Below are 15,919 nucleotides of genomic sequence, written 5' to 3' on the forward strand. Positions count from 1 at the left end.
AAAGTTATACCTTGTCGGTTACTTGAATTGCTTGTTAATACTGTTGGTATCGCAAGTCTGTATGTAATCACATGCACAGCAAAAATAAAGAATTATACAAATTAAAACAAATGCGGCAGTATGTTCATTTTCACATAATGAATGCGACCGATCCATGATATTGGTTTATCCATCCAATTTACATATCCCTAATTAATGATTTCAGTAATGGAGTGTAGTTGATTTCAAACAATGACATTGGGTCAGTCGTCAACTGAATACCAAGATATTGGATAGAGTGGTGTGCAAAATTAATATGGTATGTTGCTTTAATGAGTGCTGTGTACGCCGTCGTTAGTCCCAGGGGGAGGGCACTGAATTTAATCATGTTTGCTTTATAGCATGATATATTTACCGTACATCATTAGGACGTCTTGTAAGGCAAACATAGATTCAACAGGATTGGTGACCGCTAGCAACATGTCGACTGCGTACACAGATACTAAAATTGTTTGCCCCTACTGTGACCCCGTGGTTTTCACAGAGTGCCTGGAAGACGTGCTCCAATGATAAGACAAAAAGAAGGGGGGAGAGCGGGCATTCTTGCCGTGTCCCATTTCCCAGCTGAAATGGAGTGTTAGGTGCTCCCACAATCCGCAATGCCTCCAAATTATGTCAATATTTCTTTGTGTGTTCTCGAATAATTGGCAACCAGATATGAATCCCACTTGGTCAGCATTTTTTTTAAGTTTATCTAGGATTAAGTCTATCCGCAAGTACTTCTGTCAGTATCTTGGAGTTGGTTGGTTAATAAGGGAGATGGGGTGATATTTTTACAAGAGAGGGTTCTTGTCCAGTTTTGGTATCAAAACTATGGTGGCCAGTGACATATCTCGATTGGGGATCCATTCTTCCCTGAAGACATTAAAGAGTGACTCTAGTTTTAGTGTCAAATCTTCGTGGAACACTTTGAAATAAACCCCCATCAAAGCCATCCGGTCCCAAAGCTTTTTTCCCCTTCAAATTTGATATCACAGTGTCTATCTCCTCACTAGGTTGTCTGTAGCTACCGTGTTAAGCTTAGGTAGATGTAGTTTGGAGAGGAAGGAGCGTATACGCGCGTCTTCTAGCATTTAGGCAATCTGCTCCTGTGGGGAGTGATTATACAGGTTTTTATAGAAATTGATAATCCTTGATTGATATTGATATCCTTTTGGGTTAGTTTTTAATGTTCTGTCTCCATGTCTGATGCTCATTGTGTGGGCATGCCTCTGCTTTGGCCTAAGTGATCTGGCCAGTATCTTATCTACTTATTGGCCTTCTCACAGAAGGTCTGTTTAGACCACATAATAGACCTGGCTGTGTCTTGGATAAGAAAGTCACAAATTGACCTGTGGACTGCTTTCAATTGTGGCAGTGTACCCGCAGTGGGATTAATTTTGTGTCGTTGTTCCAACGAACGCAATGATTCCTATAAAGTGTTCAAAATTTGGGTCTTACGTTTTATTTTAACAGTCGCCAGCAGTACCCCGAATGACTGCCTTGTGGGTAGCCCAGATGGTTAGAGGAGTCAAATCCCTGGTATAGTTTTTAAGTATTCAAGTAATTTCTTTCAGATTGCCGATACAATCAAAGTGTCACATAAAAGAGAAGTATTCAGCCTCCAGGACCACGGTGAGGCAGTACATAAATTGCCAAGCGTAAGGGATATATCGGCATAGTCTGACCACGTGATGGAGCCAACTGCCGCACCAGTGGTTCGAGCCAAACCCACATTGTTAACTAGAAAATAGTCTATCTGGGAACATGAATCATGGGAGGCTGAGTGGAAGATATAATCAACATCACCAGGGTGATGTGCCCTCCAAACATCAACCAGGTCAGTACTTGTATAAAGTTATGGACCTTTATTATCTTGTCATCCCCCTGCCTTGTGCCCCTATGAGAGCTTCTGTCTGCGGCGGGACATGGCACAGCATTAAAATCGCCCCCAAGTATTAGCATACTAAGCATATCATGCAGTATTTTTGGCGGTCAGACCATCCCAAAAGCCTGAGTCAGGTGCATTAGTATCACGAATGCTGACTAGATGGATCACGTGGGAGTGAAGGGTCTCAGATAGCACAAGTACCTCCCCTCTGGGTCTATGTCAGAGCTAGTAAAGCGAAAGGGGCATCTGGCATGAATAAGAATACCAACTCCATTGTTTTGGGGACCTAGATTCATGATCTCGCAAAGGAATCTTAAAATGCAGGGGCAGGTGTATCTCTTGGAGAAAGACTATGTCTGAGTGTAAACGCCCCAGCTCTCGAAACACGAGACACCATTTTTTGGGAGCATTGAGACCTTTAACGTTCAGAGAAACAATCTTCAAAGCCATGATCCCAACCAGTTTGGATTGCTATTGTCTGCCATCAAAGTAGGCTCATAAAAATTATACTTACCCAACATTTCTGTGTCCATCCAGTGAAACCCACCCATCCCCTCCCCCACCCCCCCCCCCCCCCCAACCCTCCAGGCACCCATGAGAAGAAGTTTAAGGAGGATAAGAGAAAGAGAAAGGCAAATAGTTGAAGAAAAAGGAAATGTAAATAATTTGGGCTGACACATCGCCAGACCTCTGTGGGGTACATGAGTCAACACCTTCGGCACAATAGGAATGCACAGGATATGCAGATCATAAAACCGATTAACTGACTACACCACCATGGCGTGCAATACTACTAATGCTGGTCAGAACCAGGGACAAAATAGTGCGTTGACAATTTTATAACCTTTAATAAAACCATAGGGTTGCTCATAACCTTACAACAATAACAACATGTGTCACATCAAGTATTAAACGCAACAAGGTTTCTAGGTATTACCTTGAGGCAATTATTAGTCATATAACCAATTAACAACTGAATATCTTGTTTACAGTTTTGTGGATTGGTTGTTTTGTTTTCAGTTTTTTTTTTTGTGTGTTTTTCCAATATTTACCATTATTCATAATTTTTAAAAATGTTCCCCATTTTTTTTGTATGTCCCTGTTTGACTGATATAAGTGTATAATTAGTTTGTATAAATCTCCATCAACAAGTGCATCCATCCCCATATAACCCTCCCAACAGTTGGAATTTTGATAGATGGATATGATGGGCCTATTCTGTACATTGTGGCATTGAAGCAGTTTGACAGCTCAAATTAACCTATTTCTGAAAGTAGACACCACAGAGTATGTCACATGGTATATTATACAGCCATTTTAGCACCTATTTCTTTCAAAGCTTATGGTATTATTTTATTTTCACATTTCTTACATGCATATTGCAATTTAGAGGTTTAATTTGTAAACTTTATAAATGCTACTGTCATAAAATTAACTAAATTCTGCTCAACTACATTTCCTGAGTGCAGAATGACAACTATTTGCATACCCTTGTCAAGTTTTTGTGAAAATACAGGCTAAATGTATAACCTGCACATTACAGGTTTTTTTTTATCTTAAATGGCAAATTGAAGATAGGTCCATAATGCAATTTGGGGCATTTTAGTAGTTCACGTCGTTGTTAAATTACTACATAAATGCATACCATTTGCAAATGTGGACAGCCGGGGGACTCTCACATGATATATTGTGAGCTTTATTAAGGTGCCTTTTTCCACCAATTTCTTTTTAAAGTTTGTGGTTTTCATTTTTACATACATATATATTTGCTTCTTATTTTGGAAATCTCTTGGGTCCAACTGTAATAAAATTATCTTAACTGTACTCAGCAACATCTCCTGAGAACAACAATTAAGATTGTTTGAAGCATAACAATCTTAATCCTATCCCTAATGCTAAACCAAATCTAACACTAATCCTAATCTTAATCCCTAATCTAATTGCTAATCCCAATACTGATTGTAGAAAGCAGTATGTTGCCACTATCTACTGGTAGTTTTCAGTATAACATGGATATCCATTAAAGGGACACTATAGGCACCCAGACCACTTAAGCTCATTGAAGTGGTTTGGGTGCAGTGTACCAGCATCCTCAACCCTGAACAGCTAATTATTGCACTTTTTAATAAACTGAAATAATTATTTGATAGGGTTAACTTCTCCTCTAGTGGGTGTCTTCCAGACAGCCACGAGAGTGATTTCCAGGTGCTTAGGTGACTTTTGGTCGCCTAAATGACGCTGGACATCCTCACGCTATGCATGAGGACTTCTAGCGTCACCGGAATCCCCATAGGGGAACATTGTATAATGCATTCCTATGGGGATATCCTAATGCAAGAGCACCCATCGCGGTGCATGCACATTAGATCTCCTCTTCAGCTGATGTTGGCAGGGAAAGAGTGAAGGTGGACCGAGCCAACACCAAGGGACATCGGCGCTAGACCTAGGTAAGTGATAGAAGGGGTTTATAACCCCTTCTGCACCATTGCGGGGAGGAGGGGAAAGCTTTAGTGCCAGAAAAAATAGTTTGTTCTCTTGGCACTATAGTTTCCCTTTAGATAACAAACACTACAAACCAAGCTTTTTAGTTTCCCTTTTTAAAACACATAATAAATGTTCTATATTAAATTTCCACTCCAGGACAATAGCTGATATGGTATCCTTATTGCCATTGTTCCTTGTAGTTCTCAGCAAGAATAAGACCATTTGAGCTATTACTCTTGAATACAAATTCAATTTAGAACATTTATTATATGTTTTAACCCCTTAAGGACTGAGCCAAATATACACATTGTGATCAAACAAAACGTAAACAAAACCTGGAATTTGCCTATGGCTGTTCAACCGTAATTCACCTCTTTCATATTTTTCACCCACACTTATTATATATGATTTTATTCAGGGGAAACAAGGTTCTCATTTAACATCAAATATTTAGCTATGAAACCTAATTTAATATGAATAAAATATAAAAACAAATGGGAGAAAATAAGAAATTGTGATTGTTTTTTTTAGTTCTACATGACATTTTAACTGTGAATGTCATAATACTGTTTGCTTTCACTGCAATAAAATACCCATATTTGTATTCAGCGATGTCTCACGTGTAAAACCGTACTCCCTATGTACAGGTTTTATGGTGTTTTGGGAAGTTAGAGGGTCAAATCTAGCATGTTAAATTTTTCAGTTTTTTCACATTGAAATTCGCCAGATTGGTTACGTTGCAATTGAGTCCGTATTGTAGCCCAGGAATGAGAATTACCCCCATGATGGCATACCATCTGCAATAGTAGACAACCCAAGAGAACGCCTTTGTGACTTAAGTGGCCGGCCACCGGCTTTTAGAGCATATCATGCCCACCGTCCTTAGGGGGTTAAAATTGTGATTGGATCAGGCTACCACATGTTAGCAGACTGCTTGTTTTTCTGAGTCTAACAGCATGCAGAGTTACAGCTTCAGCCTTGAATACAGTAAGATGTTTACTATATTTACGGAGGCATGAAGGGCCCAGGGGGGCTAGATGGTGGTGTTAACACTATAGGGTCAGGAATACATGTTTGTGTTCCTGACCATATAGTGATCCTTTAAATTCCTTTACACTTTGACCTGTGTTGGGCAACTTGCAAAGCCCAACACCGATCCCACAAGTAGCCAACAGAAAATCACCATCGTTGAGCTTGATTGCTTAAGGGAAGGACAACCGTGATGGAATTATTTTGTCATAGGATCTTAATTAGATAATATTAATATTTGTATTTCTTAACTTATTTACTAGCATTTCAAATTACATGTAGAGTACATCATAATTAACAATAATATGCAGCCTTTTGCTATTCATTTAGTAATTACTAAAGAAGAACTCATGAGGTATTAAAAAACACATTAGTGCATATATGTTGGGGTATGTTTTTTGGGTACTGTAAATTATCAAAGGCAGAGTTAGAACAATAAGAAGTATGGTTTGTTTGTTTTTACAAAGTTTTATATGTTTTCACAAATATATTAAAAATAAATTATTACAAATATCTGTATAATATATATATATATATATATATATATATATATATATATATATATATATATATTTAACATTAACATGTCAGTTGCAGCGGCAACATTCTTAGGAGGATACTAGAAACTACTAGAAAAGAAGGCTATTCTATAGCTTTAAAATAGCAATTTTAAAGAAACCCAGTGAGTACTGACTACCTGCTTTAGACAGTTTGCCTGTGCTCCTGCTACTGCCAGAGCTATCTCCCCTTGTCAGCACAGTTATTCCACCAAAGCTGGAAGTCTTTATTATGGCTGGCTTCAGATTGCGATTTGAGCTATCAGAATCTGTGCTGCTCCATGGCCTTTGATCAGCCCATTTTAGGTCATTCTCAGTACTGCTCTGCCGACTTCCAGATGCTTTTCCAGACTCATCTCTATTACCCCTAAAAGATATAAAAGTTTACGTTAAGGCAGGAATATGGCATATGATAGATACAAAAGGACTAAAAATCCATGTATGTATGTAACAAATCTGCTGATACAAGACTCAAGAAGATATTATACAATACTCATCAGCTGCTGGTTGTTTCAGTGGAAATATGTGTCTGAGATATATGCTGTATTTCTTAGAAATATTATTTTTAGTTATCTGCAAATGATGATCTTTATTTTATGGAATACTCTAAGCACCAAACAACTTTAGCTGAATTAGCAGCTTTAGTTTATATAATATATAGATCATGCAGTCTCACTGCTCAATTCTCTGTCATTTAGGAGTGAAATACATATTGTTTCAGTTTTTGCAGCTCTAGTCACTAGTTGTGACTCACACAGCCTGCATGAACAAATATTTTTGGTTTTTTTAATTGGATTTTACTGCACTTTGTAGTTACATTAGACCTTTTTAACTCATGCTTTGTTAATTAAGCTTTAATCACACACAGGAGGCTCTAAATAGCTATTAGCATTGCAAGTTGTATACAATTTGAAAATAAACAGAAAGTGCAATAAAGGAAGTTTAAACATTAGATCTTCTACAGGAAACGCATAAGGAGACCATGTCACATGCAGGGCTGCATAAACAAAGTGATTTAAGAATTGAGAGACTTGAACAGTTAGATTGCAGGGACATGATCTATACACCAAAACCACTTTATTAATTTAACCTTGTTTTGGTGCTTATAGCTATATTTAATAATCTTTCGAATTATTAAAAATGTTTGTTAAATGCTTAAAATATTTGTTTGTAATTACTAAAATATGAAAATATACATCATATATAAACATATATAACAATATGAAAATGTTTTAATATTTGTAAAATATCAAATCATTTGAAAAGCTTGTTTAAAAATATAAAATTGAGACCTATGAGTCTTTCCACATGACTGCAAGATAATATAATTATGTAACAAATGAAAAATTAACTAAATGTTTCCAGAATTGTGCGTGGCTATTATTATTTTTTTTAATCCTTGAATGAAAATTCCTACATAAAAGTTGTGCTTAACCTATTCACTATCAACTACTTTTTTAATTTGAAAAAAATATTAGCTTAACATTTATTTGAAACAATGGATACATAGCTAGCACATAAACATAAATAAAACACCAATTTTGCAGATAGCTTTTTGGACATTCATACAAATTTACGTAATGTAATTTTTTTTTTTTTTTTCATTTTTCATGTATTTAATGATCATCCTATAAAATAAATATATTTAGAGAATGAACAGCTTTAGACAGTAAAGCCTTCTTTATTTTGCAATATTTATCATAGGGTTTGAAATGGTAGTATAAAAGTGAAAATCCTTTTTTTCTCATATACGGTAGATGTCACAAATATAGAAAAATAAAATTGGTCATATAATCAGCTAATACATATTTAAAAAGACCCGGCAAGCATTACCACAAGTACAGCATATTAAAAACGTAAATATAATGTAAATATAATGCCTGGGATTGAGTATAATGGTAACATACATTAAAGGGATACTATAGTCACTATATTCGGTTCTGTAGCCCGGCCTTTAATCTTGCAATTTCAAACATTGCCGTTTTTTAGAAACTGCTATGTTTACATTGCAGGTTTATGTACATGTCGAGTGGAAAACAAAAATATTAGTGCAACTTCAATTTCATGTTTAGATTTTTGCAGTTTTATTTTGGAAAAATATAATAATTGATTTTAGAAACTTAAGTTTTGATTAGAATTACATACTGTGTTAAATACAATGCTGTTCTTTTTCATACAAACCTGAATAATTGCCTCTTCTTTTGAATATCATTGCATATGCTTGTGTCATCAACAAGCCTAGTAAACAAAAAGAGAGAGAAAGAAAACAGATCAAATCCCTGGCTGATATTCACAAGTGTTATAAACAAATGCACTGATATTACAGAAGGTTTTAAATATAATTATCACATTGAATATGTTTAACTGCAACTCATTGTTCAAATGATATTTGCGGATAGAAACTATGCCATGTGAATACTTATCTAGGCAATGTTACAGCTATCTGTGTGATTTAAGTAGACAGATGGTAAAAGGGGGTGTATGGACTGCTCAATTGGCAAATTTCGGCATATTTTGAGTCACTGATTTCTTTATAAGGGTAACAATAAATACTGTATTTATATTCCAATATAACCATAGACTAAAAAAGTGTTATTCTATTAGCAAACGCCTTGGTAGGAATAATAATTGCCAATTTATTCCTTTTTTTCTTTTGCATTGGTAAAAACGGCAATTGCCATTCTTTGTCCTCTATTACTCTGAGAATTGTCCTTGAAATAAAAAAATGTACTCTCAATGTCAAAACTATATAATTGCAAGATATTCAGCTTATCTAATTATAGATTCATTCCAGTACCACCTTCATGCTGATGATAGCAATTAAATCAATCTTGCCTTGACTCCTCTCTCCACAAATGATTAAATTTTTACCCCTATACACACACAACAGATCAAGAGTGTTCTCTTGGCACTTCATACATACCGTTTTCTAACATTAGTCTTGCACTATTATTTGTTTTTGTTTCTTATTTTATAGTAATATACATTGTGCACAAAATTTCTCCAGTACTTGCATGCATCTTCTTATCGATTATTATTAGGCGCAGTTCATTATTCTATCTAAAACAGAAAAAGGACACAAATGGCGCTAAGCTAATAAGATCCGGTGCCGCAAAACCACCGAAGTGTAATGTCACCACTTACACTAAAATGTGATAAATTCTGAAAAATAAAGTGATTTGCGCACACAGAAAAGACAAGTGTGAGTTTTACCTCTTATACAGGGTATTCTTGTATGTTCACACTACAAACAGTATGTATCACCTATATACAGGTAAATAAAATACACATAGTGTAAACTGTAAAAAACAAATAATGTTTTAAAAGTGATGTATATCATCAAACTCACAATTTTCAGAGCCCATTTAAAGTTGGCTCTAGACTTATAGCGCTTTTCATCTCACTCTTGAGATATCCAGTATTGGAAAAATGTGTACATCCACAGGAACTTGGAACTGGTGGCTTGCAGTGATGCTCCAAAAAGTCCAAGGCAGGTGTGTAGTTAAAAGTGTTTTATTCCAAAAGTTATTTTAAAATACAAAATATATATATATATATACACAGTAAAATATATATATATATGAGCAGCACAACGCGTTTCAACCTTTCAATAGGTCTTTCTCAAGTGCATCTGGTTTTACAATGGGCTCCAAAGCCCTAATATATACCAAACAATCAATTAATTGCCTTAATGATACTACACATCTGTGAATATGTTCCCACCCATGTCCAAATATGGTCACAGCCGGAAGTGTTATGCCACACTCAATATGGCTACATTTACGTCTGTGTACCTCTATCCCCAGCCCCCCCCCCCCCCAACATGTCCGATATTACATTTAGCTATATCAGTCCGTGTGCCTCCAATTAGCTGTCTTTTCGGTCTTCTTTTCGCCGCGTCATTTCCGTTAGTGACGTCCTGATGCGGTCCGATACGTCACTTCCGGTTATAGTTTTTCCGGTCTATCGTGATCTTCCAAACAATTTCGGCGCACAAATGTCCATCATTAAGAAGGGCAAAGTGCCAGTAGTTCATATTGCACATAAATAGGAGGACAAACGTTAAAAGGAAGGGGAAAAAACATATTAGTGTTGGAAAAAGAAGGGAAGGTATTTATGTTTGGACATTAGTGGAGCATTTAAAAAAAAAAAAAATAATAAACAATAGGATGAGTAAACATATCCCAAAGAGATTCTTAATATTAGGAAATGCCACCATTACATGGATATTACCCCCTCCATCTAAAAGTGCAATTTTTAAGACAAGATATATATAAGAAATGTATATAAAATATATGTGTACATATATTCCCTATTATAAAATGCTATTAATCTCAAAATCGATGTTGAGACCCAAAGGAGATAAGGTGCGTATTTCAAAGATCCACTTTACTTCTTGGGTACTTAATTTTTTAGGGAGATCCCCTCCTCTCCAGTGGGAATTAATTTTGTCTATAGCAAAAAAGGTTAAAAAACTGGGGTCTGAGCTGTGTTTCTCTAAAAAGTGCTTAGATACGCTGTGGCTTATAAAACCTTTTTTAATATTCCTAACATGTTCACTTATCTGTACTTTTAGTGGCCTCGATGTTTTACCCACATATTGAAGGCCACATGTGCAGTTTAGTAGATATATTACATTTTTTGAGTGACATGTGATCATAGGTTTAATTTTAAATTCTTTTTTAGTGCTAAAGGTTTTAAAAGCCATTACATGCTTTTCTTTTTTATCTGTGCTCTTACACGCATTGCACATCCCACAGTGATAAAAACCTTGTTGCGTTTTTGACCAATTAGTTAAAAAAATACTATCATTTTGAGGTGTAGGTTCTAAAAAGCTTCTGGTTAAAATTTGCTTAAAATTCCTCGCTCCTCTAAAAATAAATCTGGGTTTTGGACCTAAAAACTCATGTATACGCCACAGCGTATCTAAGCACTTTTTAGAGAAACACAGCTCAGACCCCAGTTTTTTAACCTTTTTTGCTATAGACAAAATTAATTCCCACTGGAGAGGAGGGGATCTCCCTAAAAAATTAAGTACCCAAGAAGTAAAGTGGATCTTTGAAATACGCACCTTATCTCCTTTGGGTCTCAACATCGATTTTGAGATTAATAGCATTTTATAATAGGGAATATATGTACACATATATTTTATATACATTTCTTATATATATCTTGTCTTAAAAATGGCACTTTTAGATGGAGGGGGTAATATCCATGTAATGGTGGCATTTCCTAATATTAAGAATCTCTTTGGGATATGTTTACTCATCCTATTGTTTATTATTTATTTTTTTTAAATGCTCCACTAATGTCCAAACATAAATACCTTCCCTTCTTTTTCCAACACTAATATGTTTTTTCCCCTTCCTTTTAACGTTTGTCCTCCTATTTATGTGCAATATGAACTACTGGCACTTTGCCCTTCTTAATGATGGACATTTGTGCGCCGAAATTGTTTGGAAGATCACGATAGACCGGAAAAACTATAACCGGAAGTGACATATCGGACCGCATCACGACGTCACTAACGGAAATGACGCGGCGAAAAGAAGACCGAAAAGACAGCTAATTGGAGGCACACGGACTGATATAGCTAAATGTAATATCGGACATGTTGGGGGGGGGCTGGGGATAGAGGTACACAGACGGAAATGTAGCCATATTGAGTGTGGCATAACACTTCCGGCTGTGACCATATTTGGACATGGGTGGGAACATATTCACAGATGTGTAGTATCATTAAGGCAATTAATTGATTGTTTGGTATATATTAGGGCTTTGGAGCCCATTGTAAAACCAGATGCACTTGAGAAAGACCTATTGAAAGGTTGAAACGCGTTGTGCTGCTCATATATATATATATTTTACTGTGTATATATATATATATATATATATATATATATATATTTTGTATTTTAAAATAACTTTTGGAATAAAACACTTTTAACTACACACCTGCCTTGGACTTTTTGGAGCATCACTACAAGCCACCAGTTCCAAGTTCCTGTGGATGTACACATTTTTCCAATACTGGATATCTCAAGAGTGAGATGAAAAGCGCTATAAGTCTAGAGCCAACTTTAAATGGGCTCTGAAAATTGTGAGTTTGATGATATACATCACTTTTAAAACATTATTTGTTTTTTACAGTTTACACTATGTGTATTTTATTTACCTGTATATAGGTGATACATACTGTTTGTAGTGTGAACATACAAGAATACCCTGTGTAAGAGGTAAAACTCACACTTGTCTTTTCTGTGTGCGCAAATCACTTTATTTTTCAGCAGTTCATTATTCTTATTGTGTGCAATTTTTACATTAATGCAGGCTTGTGACTTCTTTGTAGTGGCCATTGAATGCCACATCTAACAGGTGTGGGTGGTGCAGTAGAGGTGAGTAGAAGCACACACGCAGCTGCAGCTATTTTGAATCCTAGGTGAAATCATTAACCCTTAATGGTTAAACATGCTTGGCCATCTACAAAGTAAAATCAGGTATATTCAGGCAATAAAGTTGCATGGGCTACCTACTACGTGTATTTTAACTCTGCACCCAGACATCTAAATGTCTCACACAAGACGTATGAGTTATTGCTGCAATATTTATTTGAAGCATCATTCTTTGTTCGGTTATATTTCCCTAGTTGCCAATCCTTCCAGAAAACCTTAAAAGCCTGCTACTTTAGTTAAGCACTTAAATCTATTCTTCGACATAATGTACCTATTACTATATCAGTAATAAAAAAAAAAAAAATTGTAATTCTTTAATTTTGGCTCAAAAAGGATCATATAGCAAAGACTGTTATAATGTTAATATAAAATGTAAAATGCAAACATAGGGTACATAAATTACATATTCAGTGAGCTGAGGGTTTTTGGGGTTTAAGGAGACAGATCATTATTACTTGCCCGCCAGTGGGCCTGTGGGACTAGCGCTGCCGGGCATGTGACTTTTGTACATTATGGGGCTGTTATATAGGTACATGCTCGCGATTAATAGGTGTATAGGCCAACCAGCCAGGGTAGATATGTAGGTTAGGTTAGGTTAGTTATAGATGAGAGCAACTCAGAGTGGTACTAGAATCTTTTAGTAGATGTTAGATGTTGAGCATGGGGGGCCAGTTGTCCCTGAATTTTAACGCCTTAAATGCCACTGAAATGTTTTACGGCTAGGGTGCATTGCTGTTTAAGGCAGGAAGGATTTGATATTAAGGCCATCTCCATTAAATATATGGAGTACAGTTGGCTTATTGTGAGCTATGCACAGTACTGATTTTGTAGATGTGCAATATGGACCATACCGTGAGAGCCTTCAGGTAGTTGCGGTTGCGTAGGCGTCTGCTTCAACCCGTTGAGGTATTAATGGAGTGATGTTCTTTGGGTGCCATCTGTGGGTTGCAGCCGTGGTCTTCTTTGATCGCAGAGAATCTTGTGGGATGCTGAGGGGCTCCAGGATGGCTTGCACTCCTGACATATCTTGAGTTGTGTAAGTGGAGCCTCCATGTGTGATCAGAAGGATGAGTGGTGACCTCCAGCTGTATCGAATATCATGCTCTCGGAGTAGGGAGGTAAATGGTTGCAGCTATCTTCTACATATCATTGTACTGCCAGAGATATCTGCATAGAACAAGATGGCCATGCCTCAAATGCATGCCCCTTTAAGAGCAGCCAGTACAGATGATTTATCCTTCATGTTTTGGAAGCGTAAAATCAAATCTCGTGGGGCTGTAGCAGGAACATTCTTAGGCTTGGGGATGTGGAAAACTCAGTCTAGGATGACATTTTTGGCATGTTTAGGTGTTATTAGCACGACCAGTAAGCGTTTTAACAGGTGTGGGAATTCAGCCGCCGCTATGTCCTCTGGGATGCCCCTTAGCTTGAGGTTCTTTCTTAGCCTCATATTTTCTAGATTTACAAATCTCTGTTCAGACAGTGCTTGCTGTTGTTGCAGGTTCTGCACCACAGTTTCCAGAGCAGTTATTCTCCATGCTTGACCCTCGGAAGAGGTTTCTAGGGTGCACAGTCTGCCCACGAGGCCAGTGAGGTCTGTGCGGAGGGAGGCCACGTCGGCCTGAATGGTCTTTTGCAGATTGGAGAGTGGTTCCCACAGTGCCCCCATCATGACAGGCTGTGAATCTGTACTCTGTGGAATCTGAGGGTTTGGTGCCAGTACAGGTAAGGTTACCAGCACCTCATCCAGCAGATCTCCCCATGAGGAATTCACCGAGATAGTCAGCCATCTTTGGACCAGCTACTCCGTGTACCTGGCGTAGCATGTTGCCGATATTCATTTCCAGACGGGGTTTGTTGGGCTTTTTCCGCTTGGTTTTTCTGCCCATAATTGGGGATCTACGCTGGTACCCGTTGCAGGGCTGTAAGTTGGGTTTAATTGATTTTTAGGCTCCACCCACCCAACTTTATCAGTATTTTACCTTCCAGTTGCATACAATGAGCTTAATTTTCTCTTTTCTACAATATTTAATAGAGTTTATTTTACTGTATATCAGTGGAGGCTCATCCATAGGGTCACTTGGGGCAGCATCCCACCAGTATTTATTTGGGGGCGGGGGGATATTTGTAGTTGTTTAGAAACAATGAAATTCTTTATCTGGAGAGGAGGGGGCTACACCAAAAAATAATGGTAAAGAAAGTGTCTCTTTAATTCTGTAATAGGTTTCAGTTCTGCATGGCTCCTGCCCTTCATTGGAAGGTGTTTGGAGAAGTTACTTGAGAGCATCTAGGCATGTCAAAAAAATGGGTCTGGTGTGATAGTTTTCTTGTTTCAGCAGTTTTTGCATATACCTAATGTCCTTTAAAACAGACTTTCAGGAATTTTCCATTGAGTTGCTATTCGGGCAGCAAAGCCAGCTGCCCATGAGTGAAGGCATATTATTGGCCTCTCTGGTCATCATTAGCTCATAGTACCAAGGGGTGGGGTCACAGTGCCCACAAGAGAGAGAATCAAAAAGTAATCTTGAAAATAACAGAGAGAGCACAGCAGCAGCTCCTGGCTCCTGCCAAATGTAAGTATATAATATAATATGTTTCCTCTGCCAATAGCCCCAGTGACTGACTGAGTGATGACTAAGCAAGGACATTTACTCAAATATAATTAAGATATATAAAGCCAGGGAAGTCCAAGAGTGACAAGGATAGAGGGCATTTCTGACACAGAGCACTGTGCTGACTGTCACTAATAGTTTTAATCACTCGTAGTGCACATGCCCACCTTATTTAAAGAGCTCAATCATTCTACATCCGAGAACTGAGACACTCATGTTGTGGCTAGTTGAAAGTTGTGAAGCTTCAAAATGCAGGACCGAGGCTGTAACTCTGAGGATTTAATTGATTCTGATTACAGTCTTTTTAAATCCGTTAACCATATACCCACTGCAGATTAATTATATTGTGAAGGTAATAAGGAGTATATTAATATCATGCTGTTTTAGCCCTGTATACACTGTGTACTGTGAGCTAATTATGAATCAGGAGTAGCTAAAATGGTTGGAGTCTATCAATATCCTGCTGCTTTAACCCTGTACAAACTGTGTGCTGAGAGATAAAACATCATATATAAGTCTAATGGAGTCTAATTATAGTCTATAGTGATGTCCCGAACGGTTTGCTGACGAATACTTCCTGGCGAACATAGCTTGTTCGTGTTCGCCACGGATGGCGAACATATGTGATGTTCGGTCCGCCCCCTATTCGTCATCATTGAGTAAACTTTGAACCTGTACCTCACAGTCAGCGGAAACATTCCAGCCAATCAGCAGCAGACCCTCCCTCCCAGACCCTCCCACCTCCTAGACAGCATACAATTTAGATTAATTCTGAAGCTGCATTCATTTTTTTTTGTGTTTGTGTTTATTATACATTATCCTCCATAGCCAGTAACCTGTGTTTATTATACATTATCCCCCATAGCCAGTAACCTG

General features: G+C 37.3%; 1 protein-coding gene across 4 annotated transcripts in view; it reads right to left on the reverse strand.

The window, feature by feature from the left end:
• ARPP21 (cAMP regulated phosphoprotein 21) overlaps window positions 1-15,919 on the reverse strand; it is a 306,084-nt gene that overhangs the window by 98,562 nt on the left and 191,603 nt on the right. For 3 of the 4 annotated variants that reach the window (XM_063451959.1, XM_063451961.1, XM_063451960.1), the window contains 2 exons: window positions 8,161-8,217; window positions 6,117-6,346 (listed from right to left, as the gene is read on the reverse strand). In XM_063451959.1, the coding sequence (XP_063308029.1) occupies window positions 6,117-6,346; window positions 8,161-8,217 (287 nt within the window). The remainder of the gene's footprint in view (window positions 1-6,116; window positions 6,347-8,160; window positions 8,218-15,919) is intronic. The other variant, XM_063451958.1, reaches the window with a different exon arrangement.

Source organism: Pelobates fuscus, chromosome 4, assembly GCF_036172605.1.
Source record: "Pelobates fuscus isolate aPelFus1 chromosome 4, aPelFus1.pri, whole genome shotgun sequence".
NCBI lineage: Eukaryota > Metazoa > Chordata > Amphibia > Anura > Pelobatidae > Pelobates > Pelobates fuscus.